Source organism: Scophthalmus maximus, chromosome 12 (genome assembly GCF_022379125.1).
Source record: "Scophthalmus maximus strain ysfricsl-2021 chromosome 12, ASM2237912v1, whole genome shotgun sequence".
Classification (NCBI taxonomy): Eukaryota; Metazoa; Chordata; class Actinopteri; order Pleuronectiformes; family Scophthalmidae; genus Scophthalmus; species Scophthalmus maximus.
Window position 1 is genome coordinate 17,648,009 of NC_061526.1, and position 25,723 is coordinate 17,673,731.

Genomic DNA, 25,723 nt, shown 5'->3' on the forward strand with positions numbered 1-25,723 from the left:
TTGTCTTGGGTTTATGACTTTATTTTTCCTTCACATAAAACATTGGTCAGACCCGTGCGCGCACTCTTGTTTAACCTGTCCCTGTTTCTACATCATCCGACAGCCACTGGAAGCCTTCAATTTACACGTCCAGTTCTGTGCGGTTATAAATTGTTGTCTTCATGTCAGAAAAGATAGTGACCAAAAAAGGACAAGGACACACACACACACACTGCTGTCAAAAAAAACCTGTCAGCCGGGCTGTACCGTGACGTCGAAATGTTAAAACGTACTGGTGGTAGTTTGATAGTTAACAGTGACATTTTAAATATAATATACAATAAAGATCAGGATCTTCATCTTTTCACTCACCATCATCTCGTCATGTGTGATACATTTTTCCCGAACATCAATCACTAAAGCACTTCACAAAATAAGGGTTTTGTGACCTTGGACATTTAAAAGTTAATCAACAACTTGTAAAATAATATTTGGCCTTCTACCTTCCTCCAAAGCTCTGGAATGAAAGGCCGATGAAAGGTGCACGTGTGTGTGTGTGTACCAAGAGCGGTAAGTTATATTGGGGTGGGGGGGTCAAAATTAGGGTTAGGGTTCCCTCAACTTCCTCCCCTGCTAGAGAGCAGCAGTGCGAGCTTATTTACAGTAAAAAATAAACACTAGCTTTAAAAGGAAGTTCAATTTTCTTTTCTCAGTGTAGGCTTCACAGTAGTCTTATACAAATGCAGTCGATCCCTGTATGGCATTTTTTTTTTCTTTGTAAAGAAGTAATGGCATTTTTTTGAGCTGTTTTTGGATTGGTGTTGGGTTGTTTTTTTTTCAAATGAATGTACTGTGATTCACATGCAGCAGCACACTTGACTGAGATCTGCGCACATTTGATTTCTATTTTTACACAGTCAATTATTCCTAAGCTTCAACGTGTCAGGCGATGGTTCGATTCCTTCTCGGGTCTCAGTCCTCTCTGGAAACAATCGGGCCAAAGCAAAGTCTCCAGTTTCACAAAGTAACGGTCATACAATTTTTGTTTTTGTCGTAATTAATTCACGATGACGTTCGATCCCTCCCCGCCACCCTCAGGCCTCTCTCCTCTCGGGGAAGATGTTGAGCCCCAGCTCCACCAGCGCTCCCAGTAACACGGTCCACAGCGGTATGCACACAAACGTCAGCTTCACGTCGGCCAGCTTCTCCAGCTTGGCGCACAGTGTCAGGCAGAAGCCCAGCTTCAGCAGCATGGCCGCCAAGTACCAGGCGCGCAGGCGCAGGTCCGGGGAGCCGTTGCGCGGGTCGTACCCGGGCTTGCAGCGGCCGGCCATCTTGATGGCGAGCATGAGGATGAGGATGCCGTCAAAGACCCAGACTGGGAGGAAGATGAGGAACCAGTTCCACTGCACCTGGAGGGGAAGATGATGTCAGTCGCAACTTCTTTCAGCGTGTTCATTTTTGTTCTGGGCGATTGGTAGAGAACGTGTGATGAATTGAAATAATCCTGTGAATGAAGTTACAGCAGCAGTGTTGAATAAAACAACAGCTCTCTTGAGCATCACACGAGTGAATTCAATTGGGATAGATAGAAGCTCGACGACGACGACGACATCAACAACCTTACCTTCCCATCCAGTTTGAGTACCAGCATGATGAGGAAGACCAGGGTGAAGACCCAGGTCAATAAAACCCTCTGGGCCAGAGACATCTCACCGACTGCGGACGCGCATCAGCAGGAACTGGACATCCAGAGAGACGCGAGACGTTCAAGTTGACGTGTGGTGGTATGTGGAGATATTAAGCAAGAAATCCCACGCAGGGGTAGAAAGCCATGCATGACTGGCTGCGTTTGAAAACAGAATGTCAAAACCCCCATGATTCACGATTACATGTTAAATGTCTTCCTCTGGTCGTTAGCTAGCCGGCCCTCGCAATAACCGCTGTCTTTAGCTTTTATAGCCCAATAGCATGAAGCTAAACGGTCAGCGTTTCATTCAAGGTGTTTGTGGGTCGCGGGGCGTTTTCGTCTCGGTGTGAGCCGCACTGCGATACTCACGTGCCGTTTTCTGACAATATGTCACATCGTCATTTGCAGACGGGAACGGACGGGCGGCGAGATTTCTGCTCCGTTATCCGCGTTGCGTGCGTTCTCGCCCCTCCCGCGGGCCGATTGGTCCCCGTCTCGTTACGTCACGTACACGTTAACGTCCGTGTTAACCGTAAAGTTTGTCGAAAGGGCGCAAACTAACTGCACTCTGTCGCCTGCAGTGACGCTCAACGTCCACTAGAGGTGAGTAAAGATCTATCACGTCGTGCCACCGGTTGTGTTTAAAGGCTATGATTTTAAGGGCCACTCACAGTCCCGTTACATACGACAACATTTATTTTTAAACAACGTTCTTCCAAGTTTCATTGAAAACCACGCGAGAAAGCAAGTCTTTCCGCCTTCTCCTCCCATCGCCCAGTGTCGGCGACGTTTATTGGCTTTAAGGATGTGACTGCGCGTTTACCCGGTGGTTTACGGTCACGAGCAGGAGTCGGTGTGTTTTCACAGTGAACGAGCTCAGCGCTTCGCAGCTCGACGAGCAGACACTCAGCATCTCGGAGCCCGCTGCCGTTCGAGTCACGTCGGGAGGAGAACAGTGCGGGTCCGGGGGGGTGCGTGTGTGTGTGTGTGCGCGCGCGCGCGGCGGGAGACGCTCCGAGCAGCCGAAGAGGTGAGACTTTTACACGGCGGCAGTTTGCGGTGCGGCAGTGGGTCGCGATTGCAGAGTCGGGGACAGCTGTGTGGGCTCTTTGTGCCTGCCGGTAGCATAGCTAACTGTGTAGCACGACATGGAGGAGGAGGAGGAGGAGGAGGAGGAAGAAGAAGAGGAGTAGAAGAGTGTGTGTGTGTGTGTGTGTGTGTGTGCGTGTGTGCGTGCGTGTGTGTGTGTGTGCGGGCGCGCGCGCGCGCGTGTCGTGAGCCACGAAGATTGTCTAAAAAAACCAAAACACACCGTGGCTGCAACACACGGGTCGTGTCGCCTTTTAGGAGTGAAAACACACAGTTACCGACCAGTCTGTCAAATAATTCTGCTGCAGTGTGCTTCTCAACTGTTGTGTCACACACACACACACACACACACACACACACACACACACTGATGCACTTTAAACCGTTTCTACATTTGGGCCCGTTCCGCTCGAGCAGACTGTTTTTGCGACGCGTTTGACCCGTCAGCTGAGACGCCTGCAGCTCGGTGCGGACTGCGGTCATTGAGGATTCAGACCGTTTTCAAGACATACAACATCAAAGTTAAAGGAGGTCGTCTCACGTGTAATGTATTCAACGATTGTGACCTCGGTTGAGGCCCAGAGATGGACGGTGGTGAGCGCTGCGTGGATGGAGGATGTGGGTCTCCTTCACTCTCCTCCCCACGGGTCAGGGTGTCCTGTCAATCACCCGGCGCGACGTCATAAATTTGATTAGGAAATAATGAAAAAGATGTCAATCCCAGCTTCCCAGAGACCAAAGTGATTCCCCTTGAAACAGTCTGATTGTGTCATTTTCTAGTAAAACAACGGACAAATTTATAAAATAAAAACCCACAGGATCAAACAATTACCAAAATAGTTGCTGATTAAATAAATGCCAATCCGCCCAGTTGACCAATCCGCGAATAAATTCCACCCTGAATAGTAATCTGCTCCTGTAATCTTATCTAGACGTTGATTTACTGTCTTATTCTCTATTGTACGGTGTCGTACTCTGATATATAACTGTCCGCCTCCTCTACCCATCCCTCTCAGTGAGTGTGTGTGTGTGTGTGGGGGGTGCCGCAGCCCTCAGCAGGCTGTCTGGTTATCCAACATGATTTGCCATCCAGCCCGTCTGCCTATAACACTGTCATCACTCGCCCAAGATTTTCTGCGGCAATCATCAATTTCACCCCGACATTGACTCTACTCGCTGCACCGGCGTAGTCCAGTATGAATCCGTAATGCTGACATTGAGGACACAAACGTGTGTTTTTGTTCTGATGCCATCTAATGTTCAAGATAGATATTTTTTTAAATGGATGTTTTGTAAATCAGAACACGTGTTCATACAGGCTGAAGAAGTGGAGCAGATAGAAATATTGTTATAAAACAATTACGCCACAGAATTGACTAAGTGCACTGTCGTCCACTGTCGCACCTGTTTGGCCTGACTGTGTTTGGACTGTGGCCAAGAATGTGCCACGTTTAGTTGCACTTGAAGCCGGTCGGCCGTGCGGGTTACACAGCCGCACGCTGCCATGTGGACTTACTGTGTTTGAATATTTCAAGGAGTACTAACAGCCAATGAGATTGATTTTGTGACTCTCATACAGTTACTCAGGCCGTCCTCCTGCAGTCCCGTCGACAGACTCGTCATCGGTTTGGGACAGAAGCGGCTGTGCATCAGTTCTGCAGCGTTCGGGAGCAGGTCTGTCAGTGCAGGGAGAGCTACAGTGTGTTTGTATTTGCCCGAGTGTGTGTGTGTGTGTGTGTTAGTATCCACAGACCCAGACTGATGTCTATTGTCTGACTGGCGAGTCCTTTGCATTTCTCCGTATTCCTTGTTCTCTCAGTCTCTCTCCCCCTCTCCTCTCCTCTCCTCTCCGTCTGTCTGTCTGAGGAGCTCTCAGACAACGCTCTCTATATTGTGCACTTTGTATCAGCCTGCTGTGCCGGTTACATCACCGGCTGCGATATTGTTACATCACGCACATGCCCGCAGGGCAGTGGTATAATTCATAGAAATATAGCCATTACCGCAGAAAGGTCAGTGGAGGGAAGAGCCATCGGCGGCGCGGTCGCTGGAGCAGTGCCGCGTTCACAAACTCGCCCGCTGTTGCAGTAGATTGACAGGTTGTGTTGACAGTGGAAGGTGTTTTGTCTGGATGGGAAATGTACTCCAGGAGCATAATCACAGAAAATGCATCACTGTGTTCGGTTGAAGCCAACGCCAACAGTCTGCATTATTCTACTGATATCGGCTGAATCGAGCCTTTTGTTAAGAAGGAAAGGTGCATCGGCTCATTAATTCTCAACTCACGTTGAGGTCACGTTGATTATGGCTGAAAACGAGAACAAAGTCTTCCACAAACTATCTAGAGTCGCCAACGTTATGCTGCCGCGTCGCAGTTGTGGCTTGGCGAACAGCGCTTTGCTCTCGTCCTTTCTCGCCGGTCACTGCACGAATTCTTCTGGTCGTGATACTAGCCTGCCTTTAAACTTGTCTTTGATGTTTCTAGATCTTTTCGGTAGTTTTATCTGTCAAAAATAATTATGCAGTCATCACGTGCGGTAGACTGTCGTGTGAGTGACGCGCTGCAGCGCTGATTATTTAGCTGCAGTAGTGTAACTTCCAAGTGTAACGCATTGATATGAATGCAGAGCTGAGCGAGGTTCACCATGAAGAGAGATTCAGGGTCACTTTGTATCACAGGTTAGCATCATCAACAAGTTCATTCTGAAGGAGCAGTGATGGTGATCAATACGTCCTGTTTTCAGACATGGACTGAAACCCAGTTTGCCTTTCGCGTATGAAGAACACAGCATTCGCCGACATTTGCGTCCTCACACAGGCTCCAGAAAAGTTCCGGAAAATGCGCGGCCTTCAGTGCGGGATCAGGGATCAATCATTAAGCAACAATTAAAAGTCGCTACCAGAAATACTGGTTAGTTAAGATAATTAGCCTGACACATACACGCACACTGTTAATCCTTGAAATCTCAAACGTGACCCTTTCTTTCTCTTTGTTTCCCAAACATCCAGCTCCTGCACTAATTAGACTGCGAGGACGAAACATCAGTCTGCTGCACGGCCCGACCGAGGGTGAGTCCTGCGTGTGCGTACGTGCGCGCGCGCGTGCGTGCTTACTAGTTACATCTTAACTCCACATTGCCTTGAGGCGATACCCCGGTTTCTCAAACGCCATGTAAACACCTACCCAGGCTAAAATCGGAGTTCTGGTACCCCGGTTAACAGACCTAGATTATTCCTTTAGTAACCGGGGTGTTCGAGCATGTATACACCTTAACCGGGGTAAGCGATGATTGCGAGTTTGCTCCCTAGGTTATAACGGCCCCATCCCACTCGCAGGAAGCAACGGCGCAAAACACAACAGCAACAACGCGAGCTTTACCTTTAAACTTGGCCACGGCAAGTAACGTAACAAAGGCGCAGAGAATGTATGAAGTGTACGGCGCTGAAAAGTCGTCCACGTTCTCCCCGCTTTCCAAGTTGTTGTGATTTTGACAAAAGTAAAAAAAAAAAAAGAAGAGCCTTATCAGTTGTACGTCGGCAGAGCGCCACCTACTGTACCGGAGGCAGAGTTACTACCGTCATTCTTTCCATTCTTCATCGCTCGTGTATACGGGGCGAGAACTGGCATTACCCGGTTATTCACTCAACCCGCTGTTACTGCCTTGCATGTCAAAGCACCGCCTGACCCTGACAGCGACTGTTCATCTTGTCTTAGATAGACAGACAGAAAAATAGGAAACGTGGAAAAAAAAAAAGCACTTCCCCTCTGAGAAGAGCACTGGGCTTTTTGTGTGCGCAGACTGGACTGTGCAGTCAGCAGCAGCTGCGGTGTTTTTTTCAGTTTATCTGTGGTTAGTGGTTTCAGTACCTACTCGCACAGTTTGTCCACATTACCATTTTTATCACTTCATGCAAAGATTCAGTTTTAAGTTGTTTTATACTGGACGTTCAACTGCGACAAAGACAAAGAAATAACAGACACAACTGTAGGAAGTGTAGTGAGTTTGTTTCAATGTTATGGCAATACTTTACATTCTATGTCTGTGATATGAAACCGAACTTCACTGCAGAACAGACACAATTGTCTTCATCTTGCCCTCGTCTGTAGCGGCATATTTATCTTTTTTCTCCTCGCTTTCTCTTCCCAGTAGAATTGCACTGAATAGAGCTGACTTGTCCTCTGTTGGTCACAAGTCACACTTACAACAGTATATGTGGTGTCTTGTGAGCAGGACGTGTTGATGTGCATGATTCCTTAAGTAGCTTATTAGTTAATGAACTGTATAGGTCAAGTGTTGGGTTGTTTGTTGTCACTTGAGAACTTTGGGGAATCACCCTACGCGATGGAAACATGTCAGAATACCCCATCATTTTTTACACACACACACACAAATCCCCCCCGACACCTTTGACCCTTCATCGCTGATGCGCCGCGTCATATTTCCCGCAGGTATGCTAACACACAGACGCGCGCGCGCGCACGTGCCCCCTCGGCCCATTTCAGAGATGTAACCTGCACCCGTCATGAAATATGGAGCGCCCAGAGGGGGGGGGGGCAGCTTGTGTTACACATCACGAGTTATCAGACTCGTGAAGGAGGCCTCTCTCTCCCCTCTCGCGCTCGTGTTTTCATCAGACATCCCACAGAGACACATAACACTGTCGTCAGTTAGTATTAAAAGCTTTATTCTTTATTATGGTGTTCTTGTCTCGCGGTTTAAAAAGTACTCGTCTCGTTTGTCCTTCCAAAACTTACTTTGTGGTCGACTCTGATAGCACCCGCTGTCCACGGAGTTGTCGGCAGTATTGCTTCATGCTCACTTTCCGCTTTTCTTGTGCTGCGGAGAAACGAGCAAAATATTTTCTTTCTGCGAGGGGACGTTGTATTATCTGTTTTGTTGCGGCTATCTCACCGTTGGTTTTGACCTTCTGAGCAGCGGTGAAGGTCACAAACCTGCGTTTGAAGGGAGGCTCACATTTCAGAGCTTACCTGTAGACAGGGAGTTGAACCCTCTCTTCCCTGAAGATTAAACTTTATGTGACTCATTTCAAAGTTAGTCCAGTTTATAAGACCAGGCGTAAGACCAGGTGGTGCAACCGGCCCCTCGGTGGATGAAGGAAGGAGAGAACGTGTAGAGTTACACATCACATCATGCGATGCCCTGTCTGAACTTTGCGTGTTTCTCCTCTGCACTGCAAACTCCCATAGAAACGGTGTCATTCCTACAAGCACCGTCAAACCTCGAGAGGTCATGAAAGTCGATGCTCGGGACACAAAGTCATCATGTGGTTTGAGAATAGTTTTCAAGAAAACAGTTGTGAATCCCTTTAGTCTAAATCCTCTGTCAGAGCTAATGTTAACGACAGATACTGTTTAAAAAGGTTTTCCCTCGGGAATTTGGCGATCCGAGACCAGTGGTCGTGCGTCTTTGTGGGGTAGCCTTTTTCTGGTACGAGTCGTTTCCACGACTGACTGACTGCTATGTGAAGTTACGCCATTGATCAACCAAATGCCGCGTGTCAGAGTTTTGAGGGTCGGCCGACCGAGTGTTTGTGACTGTGTCCGCATGTCCCTTTGTACAAGATTTAATAATTGAGTGCAGCTGGGAGCATAGTAAGGCACACGAAGAACCACCACTTTATAAATAGTCACACTCGCACACACACACACACACACACACACACGAACCTTCTCGGGCCACATTCACATTAACATTCATAGAGTAGCTGCAACAGACATATGGCTAATTACGCTCGACTATTTCCTGCACGCACAAAGAAGACACACATGCATGCACACTCACACCACACCCACTTGCTCTCTCGCACACAGACACAGGCACAAAAAGAGCCCTCATATAAACTGGCCTACATAATACATGCCGTCTTACTTGACGGCTCTCTCTCTGTAAATGGGTCAGGTCGTCGGTCGGGCAGACTTGGCAGGCAGCAGACCCTGAGTGTGTTTGTGTGTATTATTGGGTGCGCGTGTGCGCGTGTTTGTTATGGACGTTGTCAAATTCTTTGCGAGCTTTGTAACGGGGTGCGTTTCTGAATGAAGCTTTATTTTGTTGACACAAGTTTGCTGCAACCGGAGTTACTGTTTGTGAAACGCGAAATGAAAGATTTGTGTTTTCACGTCTATGAAATTTGCTCGCCGTCGTGACAATATAAGTACAATGTTTGTGTGTGTGTCTGTTGCCTGGGCTCCGTTCCCTAAATACCCCTTAGCAATCCGCAGTGTATTTTGGGAACACTGCGAGCGTGTGGTTTTGTGTTGGAAAACAACTCCCTCCCACCTATTCCTTCTTGTTATGTTTTCCATAACCGAGCACTTGACGGCTAATCGCGTCGTGTTGGGCAACGATATGCTTCTGTGTTTGTCTGATGATGTGTGTGAATCAGAGTTGGTATCACTGAGGTATGATGAAGGGATTTTGCGGCTTTGAACAGGGAGGACCCGAGTGGCTCTCTTATCGCTGTCCCTGAATAGAAGAGGATTCAAAACAGATGACGCTAATGACGGAGTGTCGCTCTCTGAGGTTCGTCCGTCTGGATGAATTTCCGGTGGCGCTTACGATTGCTGTTTTGTTTGTCGCGTGTCATCGGCAGGGGTGGCTGGCGGTTGTTGCGCAACGGCAGTTGGACAATAAGACATTTTCATTGTGTAGTTGGGTGATGCAATCTCTGCACGGTTACATTAAATTGGAAGCCGTTTATAGACCTAAAGGGAATGGTGCGTCTGCGTAGACTCTCAAAATGTAGAGTTTTATTTCTTTTAGGAGCGCAGGAGCCGCTTCCTTCTCGGGTATGTTGGAGTGCTGCTGTGAAATGAATATTTAAAAAATCCACGTTCCTCTCATTGCAGAGCCAAACAGTTTATTAAATCTCTGTCAGATCTGTGAAATATAAGGACGGACTCTCTCTCTGTGTGTGTGTGTGTGTGTGTGTGTGTGTGTGTGTGTGTGTGTGTGTGTGTGTGTGTGTGTGTGTGTGTGTGTGTGTGTGTGTGTGTGTGTGTGTGTGTGTGTGTGTGTGTGTGTGTGTGTGTGTGTGTGTGAAAGAAACTCGTCTTTAGAGGAAAGAGGACAGAAAATACCGTTCTTACTTTCCCCCCCTCCATAAGGGGTTTCCTCTTCACAGTCATCCCTCCCTCCTTTCTCTCGATCCGTCCATTAGTCCTTTCTTTCACCGCCTCTATCACCATCATACCAAGTTATAGTGCGAGGCCTTTTATTGACACTGTAAACTCATTACACTGCACATAACAAATGGACAAAACAGCAAAGTCCCCACTCTCTCTCTTTCCTTCTCTCAAACTACCAAGTGTGTTTTATTTGCGTGATAATAGATAACCAGTACGGCGTATGTGAGGAATGGTGCGGTTCAGCAGTGAAAGACGGAGGGAGGAGCCACGATTGTAATTGTAGGCAACAGCGAGCCGAATACTCTCTTCCTGTTGCTAAAAATGTCTCTTGCTTTCCGAGGCAAAATGTGCAGACGCGCGCACGCACACAAACGCTCACACAGAGATGCGCGTAGACTGAAGCGCTCGGCCTTTATGTTGGTGATATTAATGGAAATTCTGTGCATTTAATATCGGTTTGCCGTACGCGCGCGTCTGTGAAAACAGACTTCTGTGCTTGACATGGAAAGCATTCACACTTGGCTCGTGTTAAATCTTTTGTCTCCTTCCTGCTTTTCGACTTCAAATTCTCGACGCGCGCGCGCGCACACACACACACACCATCTCACGGATAAACACAAAGTGTTGTAGTTGGTAGATGAGCTGGTGAGCTGTCTCTTAACAGTGCTGAAGTATGTTCTCGCATATATTTCTTGTGAACTTCACAGACTTTGGCTGCAACTGTCAAAGTGAGATGGATGGATGGAAAGGTAGCTCCACATCTAAGGATAAATATGTTTGTTACTTGTAGCTGCATTGGAAATGACAAGACTGCAGACTATTCTGACTGTTAAGCTCCTCACTGGAAATGTCAGAATCAGAAGCCAACCACGTCTTAACTGTGCTTTGTGAAATTGAATGTTACTGAAATGGAAGTGGACTTGAAAGCTTGAGAGTAAAAGCTGAAAAAAGGTGACGATTAAAAGCTAAATGGCAGCAGCACAATGCATTCAAAAATGGGAATTTTTGGAATATTTCAGTAGAATGAGTCATATTTCCTGGACTTGAAGCGACGTCTCCCTCTCCCGTCTTCTCTCAGTTTTCCATATTACTTTGGAAAATATGTCCGGTTTCAATGAAACAGCAACAATATTGAGTAGCAGATTGTGGAAGGGGTGGGGATAAAACTGGGGGGAAAATATCAATTTAAAGATTATTTCAGATTTCAGTGACTGCGTGGCTCTTAATAATCCATATTTGAAATGTATTAGCTGTGAGATGGAAGAGGGAAGGAGAGTGGCTAACCGCAGAGTCCCCGCGTTTACCAGCTTATTAACCACATGTTCTTCTTCTCGTCTCCCTCTTGCTCCTGGGCCGACTCATGTTTCTCCTTTCAATGTTAAATTCTCTCACTTGCACATGGATTTGATTGAAATTATTCTATGAATGAACAAAATCTATGGGGCCAATATTGTTGCAGTTTTGTGTGTGTGTGTGTGATTAATATCTACGTACGCATCACAGATCTATACACGCACAGATTGAGATATAGTTACACAAATCTCCACACACACACACACACTCGAAAATACGCCTCTGTCGCATGTTAACGTTTGCTAAACAAGGACGAAACAACCCCTTTTAGTTGTCTTTGGTGTCGGATATCTTTGCTCCCTCACTTCACCTCCATCACCAGAAGATCCCGTTTCGAAGACGACGTTCTGAAATGACACACGGACTGTAACGCTGACACACTGCGGACCTCCATGTTCGCTGCCGATACAGTCGCGTGAATTTCCCATTAATGACCCAGATATTGATAATCAAATGATAGTTCCGGTGGTCGGCCGTGAATATCAGGAAAAGTCAGGTTCTATTGAGGACAGAATGTAGCCTAACATCAGACGTGTGTGCGTTAGTGTAAATGCGGTTTTACAATGGAGGAGACGTGAGACAGTTTCCTGGTTTTGAGGGGAGAGAATTAATATGATCATAGAAACGTTCCTCAGCCGGTAGGAACAGGCCTGAACTACTGATGTGAAAGATGACGGTAAAATTCCCACATTGCCTGGTTACGGACGCAAATACATTGATTTTGATTCTGATGCGTCAACACTTTAATCACACACTCTCTGATGAATAACTGCTACTAAGGAAAAGTACGTGCTTCAGTTTTCCTCTTGGGCTCGGTTTGATCTACATTCACTCGCGCAAATGGGTTGAGCAGTTCACAGGCTGAAGTGAGACGATAAAAAAAACGACAAGTTTTGTGAATTTCCTTTGCCATGGAAATAGTTTTTGAATTCATTGGGAAAATCCAGCTCAGCAGTAATAATTCTTCCCAGACAGAGAAACGCTGTTTTGGTTACGTTATCAGATGGATGTCACGGGAGACGTTAAAGTGACTGGTCTTATTATTAGTGTGTGTGTGTGTGTGTGTGTTCGGTATAAGGAAAGGCAAGGTGAACGCCTTCACTCAAATCCCAATAAACACACGTGTGCCGTCCTCTTTGTCAGTCGTCAGGACACGCCTGCCTACCAGGTATATAGACGCAGGTCCTCCTCCCTCCCATTACTCTGTCGCTGACGCTACTCTCTCTCTCTCTCTCTCTCTCTCTCTCTCTCTCTCTCTCTCTGTGTTTTCAGTCTAAGATGCCCTAGGCGGGGAGAAGGGAAATGTAAATGGCTTCCAAAGTAAAAGATGCTGTGGTGTGGTACCAGAAAAAGGTGAGATGCTGTTTATTTCTTTTCATTTTCACTTTTTCTCTCGATGCATGTTTGCAGCTCTATTTCCAACCAAAAAATCTATCTTTAAAAATAATGAAAGGGATACTACTTTTTAAACTGCTGCATTTATTGTGTTTTATCGCATTGCTCGACGCAGTTTGTTCATTCTGAAGTACCGAAGCAGTCTGTTCTTGACCCTCGTCAATGTGTTTACGCATGTACAGACGTGTCAGTATGTGAAATGCCTGTAGACAAAAGACTAACCACATGTCCATATTTGTGCGCGACCTGAAACGTATCTTGCATTTCACAGCAGCCGCGTCCCGTTACGAGCCAGCAAATTCACCCGACCGAAATCGCTGCAATAAGCTGATATCGATTGTGTTGCACGTAGCTAAACCATTTGTTTTGAAAGAAAAACTGCAGGTATATGAAGTGTTTCAGACTCTTTTTGATCCACCAGTGTTTTGGAAAGGAACTCTCGCGTGCCGGCCCGGCGTCGTCTTGTTCCTTAGTATCAGATATCAGATCCTCTGCTCTCGGCTTACACTCGGTCCGCCTGCCCGGCTCTGTGTCCTCGCAAACCCGTCTGTCGGTCGTCAACGGTCCCGTCTGTCTCCTTTCTGTCATTTCCCTCTACGCCAACCTCCGCCTCTCTATGCATCCGTCGGTCTTTGTCTTTCTTCCGTCACCCTGATCTCCCGCTGGCACCCGGCAGGTGGAGACGACAACGCGAGCTTTCGCGGGAATGGCATCGCGCGGACTAATTAACGGTCTAAACTCATCTTTTCCAGCTCGAGTTTATTTATTTTGGCTCTGAAATGCCTCCTCCAGTTTTGCTTATAACAATTGAACGGCCTCGAGTCTTCAATTAGACTTTGCTAAATCTACAGCTCCGTAAGATTAGTCTGAGAAAGTGGATTAAAAGCTTGTCGGGGCAGATGGCAACCGCTGAGTCACGACTGAATAAAGGCCTTTTTGAGGAGAAGATCACACCCGTCCGACTGCCCTCGGGGCTTCTTCTCTCTGTCTGACGTGTCTTTTAAACAAATCAAGAGGGGGTTTTTCTCCTCGGATTACCTGAGAAATGAGTTAGGACAGACACCAGATCGCGGTTGCGGTTTTACCGCGTCGTAGTCGAGGCTTTCTCGTCTCAGCAGTCTGAGTCATCGGGATTAGAAGGTTTTATTTTTCTCCAACGGCTCTACTGTCTCCATGTGACGCAGCAGATAGAAGGCTTCATATTTGATCACGTATGGTTCCGCAACGGCTTGGCTAAAAGTACGAGGGAGGGAAGGTACTGGAAACCCTGCCAAATAAAGAAGCGCTGCCCTCAGGATAGTATTTGAGTGTGCATGCGTTTGAAGGAATGCGTGGCTCCCGACAGGCGAGGGGACTGCTGGTTTATTTAAAGAGTTTTTATTGTGGTCGCTGAAGTTTTGACCTTTCATCATTCCGGGTCATCCTCTGCTCTCTACTTGAGCAAAACACCCACGGCGTTCGGACGGCGATCTTCAAAGTGCTTTTTGTTTTTTGAAATGTATGTTTAGAAAGGTTCAGCTTTCACAGCAGGTCACTGAAGCTAAACTTGTCATCCTCTGTGGCGGAGCCTCTCCATGATTCACAGTGTATTTCTGACTGTGTCGTCTGAAGAAGGGCAGCAAATAGACTGTGTGGAAGCGGCCTGTTTTTGACCACAGTAAAGTCGTTGTACGATTAAAGAGGCACAAAAACAACATTAAACACAGTCGTACAAAAATGAAAACACTGAACGCGACACGAATTGAAGCATGACGGAATGATAACAGTACGCTTTAAGCTTTGATTTTAGGGAAACTGCTAAAACCTACCGGAAGCCAGCGCAAAGAGGCTAAACCGGGGGCCACGCGTTCCGACGCCTCGACTCTGGTCCGAAGCTCGTCTGCGGATGTTCTGTGGCGGACGCGTAAACAGGTTGTTGCAGTTATCCGGGCGCGATGAGATAAAAGCCCGTGAAATAGTTTGTGTATCATTAAAACTTGACATTGGTCAAATTCCGGCAATGGTAAAATGATATAAAAAAAAAAAAACATGTTTGTGAATGTTTAGCCACATGCCGCTCACGACTGAATCTTCTGTTTGGATCTGGGGCTGGTGTAGTGAAGTCCTGCTGCTGCTTTTCTCGCCTTACGCGGTGAATATCATCTGGTTTTGGATCCAATCGACATTTAGTCCCTTTAGTCGAGCGAAGTTTAGCAGACGAGGCGTAAACCACGTTGTCTCGGTAAATGTCGTGTTTGTCGCTGCTTAAAGGAACTTGGACGGACACACACACACACACCTGTGTGAGCTGAGAATAGACCCGACGCGTTCTCCGCAGCTCCGAGGGTTGCCACGGTGTCGTGAAAACACTGCAGAGGGGTTAATCCGCGCACCACCACCACCACCTGTCTTACCCAGATTCGTCACTCAGTCTTTTGTCGTTTCACTCTTTCATTGGGATCACACGCACGTGTGCCCTAGAAAATGAAGATTCTGGTGACTGATGCAATTAGAGAGGCGGAATTAGTTGTGTGGCTGCCATTTGGACACCCAGTTCAATGGATTTGATCAAATGTTGTATCGCCAAGAGCTGAATATCTTTGGGTTCCGGACCGTCGGTTGGACGAAATGATGGATCGATCCCTCATTTGGACTGACCGACTAATGAACCACTTGAAAAACCGAGAGCGTACTCGTTGGCACACAGTGAGTGTCTCTGAGTGTTTCCACTGGTGATTTATCGGTGTCAAAAATGACCACACCTAGAGGAACATTATGTGAATATAGGCGCCTCCGACAAATGGGTGTGGGTTTTTCCACAGCAGCTCTCAGAGGTTTCCAAACCGGTAGGAAGTAGTAATAACAGTTGACGGTCTGTGGAGACTTGAAATACATTTAGGAGAAAGGCGACCTTGGTCTGTCGGTTATTTAATCAGTTCAGATTTACCGCCTGAAATGATGAACCCGATTCAATGACATTTTGTTGAGCCGGGGAAGAAGCGCTGGATTTTTGGAGCAGATCCAAATAAATGAGAGGAAGGACCCGGGAAGATGCGTCGACTCGGTTTGAAAAGGCGAGAGTGTGTCGTCGTGCGCTGTGTGAGCTCCCTTTTAGTTTTGTCTGTGAGATGCAGGAAAATTGGAAATACGTTTTGTTAAAAAAAAGAGCCGAAGGCTAAAGATGCCTGTGGCGCGCGTCACGAAAAGAGACGCGAGGAACGACATTTCTCTGTGGGTTCGTCCCCACAAAGGACGCGTTACACATAGTCGTTGGATCCATCGTCTATAAAGTCAGCCGAAGCGTGCGCGTCGAACAGCGCAGATCGCTCACGTGATGCGGACGCACTCTTAAACTGCTCCACTATCCCTCTGAATCCCACTCTCCCTCGCTCTGCTCGGACAGTCCCTCCGTCCGTCGCCGCGGCGGCGCACTCGGCCTCGTCGTCGTCTCGAGTCCCCCTGTGACTTTTTCTCAGCGAAATCGTTTAGAATTCCCCGCGTCATTTGACCGAGAACGTTTAACCTCTGGCTGCCGACGAAGTGGTTTTTTTCTCCGTCTGTTATCATGAAGGTTGAGTAATGAGAAAAAACAACAGAAAGATGATGCTAACTCGAGAGGAAGGAAGGAACTTGTAGGAAATTTGATTAATGTTTCGAACTTTAATTATTTTGGTAGGAGGCGATTCAAAAGATAGTGTTTTAAATGTGTGTGTGTGTTGTGTGGGAGGATAAGAGGATTTACAGTGCTGGTAATTCCACTCACTAGTCCATGATGTAACATGTATGTGTGTGCGCGCGCGCGCGCGCGGAGCTATATATATATGTATATATAATTACTCCTCTTTCCATGCCCACCTTCCTCCTTATCTTTACCCTCTCCTCCTCCTCCTTTATCTCCCTGCTCTTGGCCTGGTCACGGTGGCCTCTGGCTGTCCTCCACATGTACTTTGTGTGTGCGTGTGTAATAGGTCGAGTGATGTGCAAAATTAGCTGTCGGCCCAAATGTGGTCTGAATTGGAAAGTTGTTGTCGGGATCCACCTTTGTCCAGTTATCGCGTAGAATTGACTTGACGAAATAGCGAGACTATATAGAGAGTTTACTAAATGCGTCTGAATAGTTTTGCATTCCCAAGAACAGTTTGACCATTTCAGGTCCATGTAGCAGCTGTTGCGGTGCTTTCGATCGTTTGACCTTGGGCTTCCCAACCGACTTGGAACTGTAGATGTTAGAATGTCCTCCTCTTTTCCCATTGTTTTCAGGACTTGTTGTGCACATTTCACTTGAATGTTTAATTTAATTTGCTGCACAAAATATGCAGGACTGAAACCGCGCGGAACAAAACAATAATAACAAAGATAACACAAAAGAAAATAGAACGCGAGCAGCGCGTCACCAGGGGCAGACGAGACAAGCGGAACAACGGAAGCAATGGGAAAGCTCGCGATTGACTTTGGTTTCACTCGTTGGACTGTAATTTTGTGACAGCTGCGGGCTGCGGATAAAAATAAATATATATATCAGTCTTTTAAAAATGAAAGCAGAGCTTTGTTAAATGAAAAAGCTGTGTGACGCACATCTCTTGCTGGTATCTGGTTGTGTGCGCGCGCACAACGTAACGGCGGAAACACTGAGCTGATTAGTTGTAGTTCTGGGATCATTACCAGGACTGGCGTTGTCCTGAAAAGCGATTCGGCCATTTGGTTTAAAAACACCGAGCGTCCATGTCTGCTTCACTGGCGATGATTTTCTTATTGATCAAAACAAATGTGGATTGAGAGAAAGAGAGGGCAGAAGAGTAACACCGTAACCTCAATCAGACGCACTCTCTCGCGTTTGACCCGTCTCTCTTTCTATCCGTGTTTATTAAAGTCTCATAAAAAATGCAGCTTTTCCACTGGCCAGCTCACAGGGCGCCACACACACATTGATCTGCTGAGGTCAGACCATCAGCTGATCCTCTTGCGTCTCTGAAACACTCTGGCTATATGGAAAAGAACCCGACTGTGGACCTTTTCGCCTTCATTAAACACGCGCGCGTACATCGCGAGACGAATACCGGCTATCGGTCGCGTTCTTCCCGGTAAAGTGGCTGAACTCTGGCTGAACTCTGGCTGAACTCGACCTCCGGGGCCAGTTTCAGGGGTTCTCAACCAAGCAAAGAGACTGACAAAGTCGTTTGATGCCGTTTCATTCACGTGGCGAGAGCATTAGATAATTCACTCCCACGCAAAGAAAACAGAAAGCGCGACAATCTGTTTTCGTTGGCGACTCTTCACAATCTCGACACTTGTTGCGAGGTGTTAAAAAAATAATGCCGCAGCCGAGACAAAGAAAGGGCTTTAGTTTGCGGAACGACGTGCTTCAATAGAAAACCAGTTCAGTTTACGGCCGCACCAAAGTTGTTTGCGGGAACTTTGGCCTCGTCGCGCGTCGACGGGACTTGCACCTCTTCCTTTATTCAAGACCCCTGCGTCTGTTGTGTTTACTGTAGACGTAATGGTGCGCGTGTTTGTTTTTCCAGATCGGCGCTTACGACCAACAGATTTGGGAGAAATCGGTGGAACAGAGAGAAATAAAGGTACGTGCGGTTTGTCTCACAATTCTGTTTGTTTGTTGTTTTTCATTTCCCTCTTTTTCTTTGCGTGCTCTGCATATTCCAAAAGAAAATATTGTTTTGTCTTTTACATTCACGCCTTTATTTCCCTCTGTCTTTTATTCCGTTGCCATTGCCTCTCACCGCACCGCCAGTTGTTTTCCAGTGCTTTTTTCTTTGTAACTCTTTCCTCTCTGCCTTCCTGGCTGGGCGTCACCTGCCCACCTCTCCTCTGTTCACCTCCATCTCCGTCCCTTGTTCCTCCCTTCCTCCTTTCAGCAGTTTATCTCTCTGGTGAGTACTCGGCAGGGGAGGGACGTCCCTCCCGTCGTCCCGCAGCGCACGCGCCCTCACCCGACGCTGTAGATCACTAGACTGTGGTTGATTGGATGGCTCGGTTCAGTCGCTAGGACGCGTCCCCGCTCTGTAGCTGTGTTTTCTAGAAGTGAAACTATTCATCTGTTTGATGTTTATGTCGATCAAAAGACACCAATAAGATACTGGTAGGAAGTGGAGACGCTGAAACCCAAGCCGGTCAATTTTCTGTCTTTCACTTGGCCATAAAAGTCACGGTGGGGACAGTCGCGAGCGCGCGCGCTCGCCTTGAAGCGAATCCTGGTGCTCGTCCCTCGCTTGTGACATTTTATGAGATTCTCTAACATCTGAGGTTCCTGAGGTTTGAAAAGGTGTGGGGATTACGCGTACTTCTTGAATTACTCATTTGAAGTCACCGCCCCTTTAACGTACGAGTACGTTGCTTTGGAAAGGGGTTTTTTTTCCAGTTGGCGTCTCACCAAGTAGAGGTGGGACCTCACCTCTCATTCTGTAAACAGAGAGGTGAGGTGAGAGTACTATTTAATGAGCTCAAAGTCCACACGCACGCTTTGATATTTGCGGCTAGTTTGACAAAGTCGCACGCGGGTTTATCTGTGATCTTTCTTGGACGATGTCAAACTCTGGTCCCCGCCCGCCAGTGCAAACGGGAAACGGCGACACGTGGCGTTAGGTCGAAACGACAGCGTCGGGATACGTCTTTGGACTTTGCACGACTCTTTAGATGAACGTGTGGAATTCACACGTTGTACGTGGCAAGAACCGTCTCCCGGTCGACGTCATTTAACTCGTCGCTTGAGGAGAAAGTAGTTTATAAAGAAAAGAGGATACGAATAGCACAGAGATAAGAGGCCGGGCACGACGGCGGACGAATCTACCGCAGAGAGGAAGCTATCGATCGCCTCCTTTTAGGCTCTCTGGCCGTGTTGTTCAGAGATAAGTATAAGACCGATGACTGATAAGAGACAAGTTGATTGGCCCGAATGTAAATATTAGCACTGGTGGGTCTGGCTATTGTAACCTGGCTTTAGGTGTCATTTGTTGCTATACTGGAAATATAGGAATTGATGTAGGAATTGATCCTTATTTGTGATGATGATGTTATTGTTATTGTCAACTTCCTCTTAGCTCTGTGCTTAAAGCAGAAAGATACACGCGCGCACTCTGATCCAGAGGAAGCGAGTAGTCGGCACAGGAAGCGACGGTGCCGCCGGGGGAACTTTAACCGCGACACACTTGTTTGAAATGACGCAGCTGCTTCCAGGGCCGATTGCGATCGCGACAAGGAGACGAGTGCGTGTGTTAAATGTGCGAGGGGGAAAGAGAATCTATGTATATTAATGATGTTGCCCTGTTTGTTTGTCTGACATTGACTCTGAGTCTCCCCCCGCAGGGCTTGAGGAACAAGCCAAAGAAGACGGGACACGTCAAACCAGATCTCATAGACGTGGACTTGGTCAGAGGTGAGAAGCTCGATCCTTCCGTCTTACGGCATAAAGCTGAAACGGTGGGACGGCGGACGAACATGGACGTCGCGCGCGGGAACCTGAGACGGCGGTGTCGCCGTTCGTCTCTGCCTCGTATTCGTGGCACTTTCAATTATTCATCAGATCAGTCAGATTCCTCCTCATTGTTATTTCATTGCGCAGGAAGAAAGAGAGGGCCAATTGGCAAAGAAATGAAGGCACTCCAATGAGTTTTTCTGTCCACCGGCCACTTTTTTAGGTTCGGCGTTTGCCAAGGCCAAACCAGAGAGTCCGTGGACGTCGCTGACCAGGAAAGGCATCGTCCGAGTCGTCTTCTTCCCGTTCTTCTATCGGTGGTGGATCCAGGTCACCTCCAGAGCCATTTTCCTTTTACTGCTGGTTCTGTATCTGCTGCAAGGTAAGCGCCTGTGTGCGCGTGAGAGAGACAACGGTGTCTTGAAAATCCAGTGTTTTGAGCGGCGACAGAGAAACTGTTGTACAAGATCGTTGGCAGTTGTCATTGGTTGTACTTTGTGATTTGCAGACAGGACAAAATTGGCAGCCGTCGTGGCAATATCGCATTCCTCCTGAACTATGCGTCGACACGTGTAGCAAAATTGTGCTTTGTTCCAATTTGACGGCAGCAGCAAAAAGTGGTAGAAGTTTAAATATAGAAATGACAGACGTCCAAGTTCAGTCGTTTCAAAACCTGAACATTCCTAGAAATGAATCATTTTCAAGCTTTTTCTGTTCATAATGTGGTACTGTAAAGTAACAACACTGTTTTGCGTCGCAGCGGCAGCGGCGGCCCTGTACGTGACCATCCCTCAGCCCCATGGGATCCCGACCACCGAGGTGTTCGGAGCCATCTGGCTCATGTTGCTGCTCGGCACCGTCCACTGTCAGATCGTCTCCACCAGGACGCCCAAACCGGCCTCCGGCGGCGGGGGGAAGAGACGCAGGTGAGACGGGAGGAAACGGATATTGGGAGAGTGTTGGGGCCACATTGAAGAAGAAGAAGAAGAAAGATTCCGAAATTTAAAGCCATAATTATTAGAGAAAAGAAATCTTCTTTTAATATCATGACTGTATTTCCAAAATGGCATTGCTTCTAGCGGCCCTAGTACTCTGTCATACAGGGAAGAGTGGGACAAAGTGCAGGAAAATGCTACAGAAGAGGGAATGCAAAAAAAAGAGGCAGGTGCAGAAGAGAGTGGAAACATGAAAATGTCACGTGACGTGGCACCAGAGAGTCAGTCTGAAAAGAAGGGATAAAGTTTTGTTCCCCGCGAGCTTTTGTGAAGCGAGCAACTCCAAAAAAGAAATGTAGCTTTTTCTTATCCCCAGAATCCCCGTCGATTTAATTTACAGGCGAAGCAGGAAATCATTTCAGAGTGGTTTGAAGGACGACCACAGGATTAGTTGCGTGTGAGTTTTGTAGTGTTTAGACTTTGTTTTGTTTTGTTTAATTCTGGCTCAGACCCACGTCGAGACAATTTTCTGAATGTCGGGAAGAAAATGGGACCGCGGAAACCGAGTTAGCTTCTCGGTCGGTCCGGTCGACCCAGTTAATCGAACATTGAGTGCTTAAAGCCTCGTCGGAATATTTTTCTCTGTATCTGTCTCTCTCTCCTTTCCTCATCCAGCTCTTGTAGACATGTCATGTCATGGGCGGCAAAGACATTTTCAATCCCAAATTGGAGGAACGCTTGACGCGTGTCAACAGTGCTACCATTTTGATGTCATGCAAAAGTCTTGTTACATTTATGAAGGGGGGGGCCGTTCCACCAAATCCAACTTTTATGTTTGTATCTAGCAAAAAAAGGAAAAGTCTCAAATCCTATGTATCTTGAATCAATCGTCCTCTGTGTACAGCGGGTGTGTGGATTTTAAACTGCACAGTTTGTCTTTTGTGACAGCGAAGATCAAAAGAAAAAGTGTTTACCTTCACGACGCCGCCGCCGCCGCAGTTTCTAAGTGTCTCTCCGCCTTGTACTCTTTCCACACTGAAGGAAGTTGAGGAAGGCAGCTCAGATGGAGGCGCATAGGGAAGGCGACGGGTCTAGCACTACCGATAACACACAGGAGGGGGCGCCACATTCCCACTCTGCCAGCAGCTCCACATACAGCCTGGGCACTCTCTTCCAAGATTTCTGGCATGATATCTGTAAAGCTGGGTGTGTATTTTCATTTCCCGTTTTCCTACGCGGAGACGGGGCCGGGGCTCGGGTTTGATGAAACGCCACGTTTAGAATTCCTTTGGAAACGACATTGAGATTGGGAGCAAATTGATTTCTTTCAAACGAAAAAACCCGAATCCCTCCCCCGACTCGGCGTCTTTAGCTGCAACGTGGCTTCCTCTCCTCGCCGGATTGGTTTTGAACATGAAAATAATAGTTGACTGACGGACGATTGGAAAAGAAAAGCCGCACTATGCAATCAGAGCAAGGAGCGGAGGGAATTTGCAGCTAACTCTGTATTGAAGTGCTGAACAAGCTCCGATGGAAAGGGGCGCGGGACGCGACCGACGGGATGGTTATTTTGGGATCAGAGTTGTAAAAAACAAAGGAGAATCCCGCACTCCTCCCCGCGCCTCTATTTCCATGACTGTGGATCGGCGCTCTAGTTCAAGACTCTTGTTGTTCCACGGGTTCATTTGTTTTCTGGTAGCGATCCGTTCATCGAGGACGATATTCAGTTGACTTTGTTTGGCCCGCGCGCGCGGTTGCGGTTCATTTAGTGGCGCGACTCATCTGGCTGCGCGTCTGCGACCTGCGAGAATCCCTTTGTTCACTCTGTTTTTCTTTCCACGCGCGTCCGTCTTTTTCTCCCGCCCTTCATTTCCTCCTCAAGATCCAAGAAGTCCAAGCTTTCCATCGACAAATCTACAGAGACGGACAACGGCTACGTGTCGCTGGACGGCCGCGTGACCAATCGCAGCAGCGAAGAGGGACTCCAGCTCCGCGATTCGCCGAACGGGCCCGACGAGGCGCGCCGGAACTCTCGCGTCCAGCCCGCGCGCGCGGGAACGACGCCGGCCGGCGGCGACGACGACGACAAGGTGAGGCGCGAACAATTAATTGTGAAATGTCCTCGACAGCCGAAGCGGACGTCGACTTGACGCGCGCCCGCTTTGTTCCCAAGGAGCCGGCTTCGGACGAGGCGTCCAGCGAGGAGGACCCCGAAGCCTCCTACGGCGCCCTCCGCAGGGGGGTTGAAAGAATGAGCAGCGACTGTACGCTGAGAAACCGCAAGGGCGCGCACCACTACAAGAAACACTATGGGGCGGAGGTAAAACTTTTCAGAGCGGCGGTTTGCGGAACGCGCGCGGGGAGGCCGCGCGGGCAAGCGCCTGACTGTCTGGTCTTCCGTCAGGACGCGTCCAAGTCCGGCACCAGCTGCAGCTCCAGATGTTCCAGTCTGAGGACTCGGGACTCTGAGAGCGCCCGGCACGAGTCCGAGACGGAGGACCTGATGTGGGAGGACTTCCTACACTGCGCCGAGTGCAGATCCTCGTGCAGCTCAGAAACAGGTGAGAGGAGGCCGGAACGTCAGACTGTGGCACGTGTCATTTTCAGGTCGAGTAAAACTCTGACTCTTGTTTTTTTACAGAGGGAGAAGGAGCGACAACGCCAGCGTGCCCCCCCGCTAAAAAGGAATACAGAGACGACCCTTTCCATCAGGTCCGTGAGTCGCTTGAACTGCATTTGGCAGAGGAATTTGAAGGGGGGGGGGGGGGGGGAGAGCCTCCGCACATTGACCCTAGCATTTCCGGGGGAAAACCGCACGCAGGGCCGAGGCTAAAGTGGGCAACGGGGGGGCAATTGCGGAAAGCCTGGGCGCTTGCACTCGCGTAGCGTCACCTTGTCCAAGAGGCTGTGGCCCACCGTATTCAGGTCAAACGGCTTCCCCCCCTCGCAGCAGGGTAGGAACCGATTGGCCAGAGAGAAGAACCAAAGACACTGAGCGTTCTCGGCCGACGCACGACGGATCGGAGCTGGCGGCCAGTTTGTTTCATCTCACCAAGGGCAGTTGAAGGAGACCCTGTTTTTGTTTTGAGGGGAGCATGTCAGAGAGATGGTGAGGGTGGATTGATTTGAGGTTGCGGAAGGCGGGGGGGGAGGCATGTGGATGTGGAGTGAAGTCAGAGAGGAAGGAGGGTTTTGAAGGCAAGGAATTCAAAGGATGACGGCTGTTGTCAGGAGGAGATGTGGGAAGAACCATGCAGAGTGAGAGGCTGTCCGGGAGCGAAGCCAGCCACGCGCGAGGGGAGGTCACGCGTTTCCAATCGGCAGTAAATGTTTGTGTGCCAAACACGAGCTACTTTTGAAGAGCGCTGACATTCAGCCCGTTTCCTAGTCCGCTGGCTGGGCTGCACCTTTCCATCAAGAAGGTGTCGTGTGGACACTGCACTGGTATCTCCACCTCCCCTCACCCTTTGGCGCGTGCATGCGTCACCGCTTGTCAATGCCGCATTCATGTCTCCACGGCCCGTCTCTGGCAAACGCACGCTCCACATGTTGACATGCGTGAATGGGGGGGACTGGTTCATTTCCACAGACCCGAAAGATGCATATCGCCGCGTCCCCATAATCCCGAAACGCGGTAAGTTGCCGCGTTTGTCGTTTCATAGGGGTGTCGGTACAACCTGGTCACGCTCCCGGGCTTTGCCGTAAACTGGAAAAAGAGCTGTCCTTTACCCTCTGAAAACGTTGTTCATCTCGGGGGCGGAATTGGATTCAGCCGCTACGAGAGCGCGCGCCTGGGCCTGCTTCATTTGTCTGCTCGTCGATCCCCATCGTTTCCATTCCTCCTTCAGTGACTCGGGCGTCGGGGCCACCACACTGGAGCTTCTCGCGGTGCGGAATGCGATTCGGCGCTTTGCTCCGCTGTTACGTAATCACTCGGGGCTCTCTCTGGAGGTCGTGCAAACGGGCTTGCTTTTCGGCGGTGGTGCGCGGATGCCACTGAACGGGGGTTTTAGCGCGGCCGAAACATACGCCGCTGCTGTTATTTCGTCCCGTCGCGAGGGTTTTGGTGACAGGACGGGGTTTAGTCACCCTCGCTCGCTCCGCAGTGGGGCTTTGGCTCTGGTTAAAGTCCCCTTTTTACCTCTGGATCGGGTTTCGTTTGAATTCTCGTCAGGCGAGACACCTGCAGCGTTTCGTCTGCTCTCTCTGCGGCTCGGAATCCGAGGGGACGGCACCACGTCGCCTTTAGGCTCACTATCGATATAGAACGATAGTCGAGTGCCGCAAGTCTAGATTCTGTGAGCGTAGGGGCCGCCCTTTAAGCTATGGGCCTCACTGGCTTCTGGAACCGGCTGAAGAAAAGCTACCCTTCACAATTCTTGCAGAGTTTCTGCTCGATGACTTTGCGGGATGTCAGAATAGGCTCCTCCCAGAGCTGCCGTTTTGATGATGTTTTGCACGAGGATGCTCCAAAGGTTGTCAATAGGGTCGGGGGAAGATGGGGGCCACGCTACGAGTTTCTTTCCTTTTACGCCCCTAGCAGCCAATGACACGGAGGTATCGTTTGCAGCACGAGAAGATTTTGCTAGGGAAGGCACGGTTCTTGGTTTTGGACCGCGGAAGAAAGCGGTCAGTCGGGCGGGATTCCAGAGGCACCGGCTGCTTTGTAATGGCATTTTAGCAGCTGCTCTCCTAATCCGATGAATTGGTGTGGCAGAGACCTTCCT

The 25,723-nt window shown here is 48.6% G+C and overlaps 2 protein-coding genes across 14 annotated transcripts in view; one reads left to right on the forward strand and one right to left on the reverse strand.

Annotated features, from left to right (window-relative positions):
- Nucleotides 1-5,038, reverse strand: LOC118318489 (transmembrane protein 60-like). Of its 4 annotated transcripts, none has more exons than XM_035648212.2 (3): nucleotides 4,762-5,038; nucleotides 3,300-3,416; nucleotides 1-1,391 (listed from the first exon to the last, which is right to left on the reverse strand). In XM_035648212.2, exons 1-3 carry the CDS (start codon nucleotides 4,789-4,791, stop codon nucleotides 1,074-1,076), a joined length of 465 nt encoding a protein of 154 aa, XP_035504105.1. In that variant the 5' UTR covers nucleotides 4,792-5,038; the 3' UTR covers nucleotides 1-1,073. The 4 variants fall into 4 exon arrangements, with proteins under 4 accessions (XP_035504105.1, XP_035504126.1, XP_035504122.1 ...); XM_035648233.2 differs by lacking the exon at nucleotides 4,762-5,038 and adding an exon at nucleotides 1,607-1,721 and having other exon boundaries at nucleotides 3,300-4,260; XM_035648229.2 differs by lacking the exons at nucleotides 3,300-3,416; nucleotides 4,762-5,038 and adding exons at nucleotides 1,607-1,721; nucleotides 2,039-2,505.
- The window catches only part of LOC118318461 (protein PHTF2), a 27,520-nt gene continuing 4,349 nt past the window's right edge, over nucleotides 2,553-25,723 (forward strand). Inside the window, exons 1-13 of one of the 10 annotated variants that reach the window (XM_047335898.1) lie at nucleotides 2,553-2,699; nucleotides 4,338-4,432; nucleotides 5,768-5,827; nucleotides 12,531-12,611; nucleotides 18,155-18,211; nucleotides 18,509-18,520; nucleotides 19,953-20,022; nucleotides 20,285-20,443; nucleotides 20,822-20,987; nucleotides 22,038-22,202; nucleotides 22,879-23,086; nucleotides 23,170-23,557; nucleotides 23,638-23,708. In XM_047335898.1, the coding sequence (XP_047191854.1) occupies nucleotides 12,567-12,611; nucleotides 18,155-18,211; nucleotides 18,509-18,520; nucleotides 19,953-20,022; nucleotides 20,285-20,443; nucleotides 20,822-20,987; nucleotides 22,038-22,202; nucleotides 22,879-23,086; nucleotides 23,170-23,557; nucleotides 23,638-23,708 (1,341 nt within the window). In that variant the 5' untranslated portion in view covers nucleotides 2,553-2,699; nucleotides 4,338-4,432; nucleotides 5,768-5,827; nucleotides 12,531-12,566. Of the gene's footprint in view, nucleotides 2,700-4,337; nucleotides 4,433-5,652; nucleotides 5,670-5,767; nucleotides 5,828-12,530; nucleotides 12,612-18,154; nucleotides 18,212-18,508; nucleotides 18,521-19,058; nucleotides 19,868-19,952; nucleotides 20,023-20,284; nucleotides 20,444-20,575; nucleotides 20,682-20,821; nucleotides 20,988-22,037; nucleotides 22,203-22,878; nucleotides 23,087-23,169; nucleotides 23,558-23,637; nucleotides 23,709-25,723 lie in introns of those variants that run through there. The other 9 variants (XM_035648160.2, XM_035648134.2, XM_035648168.2 and 6 more) reach the window with 9 other exon arrangements.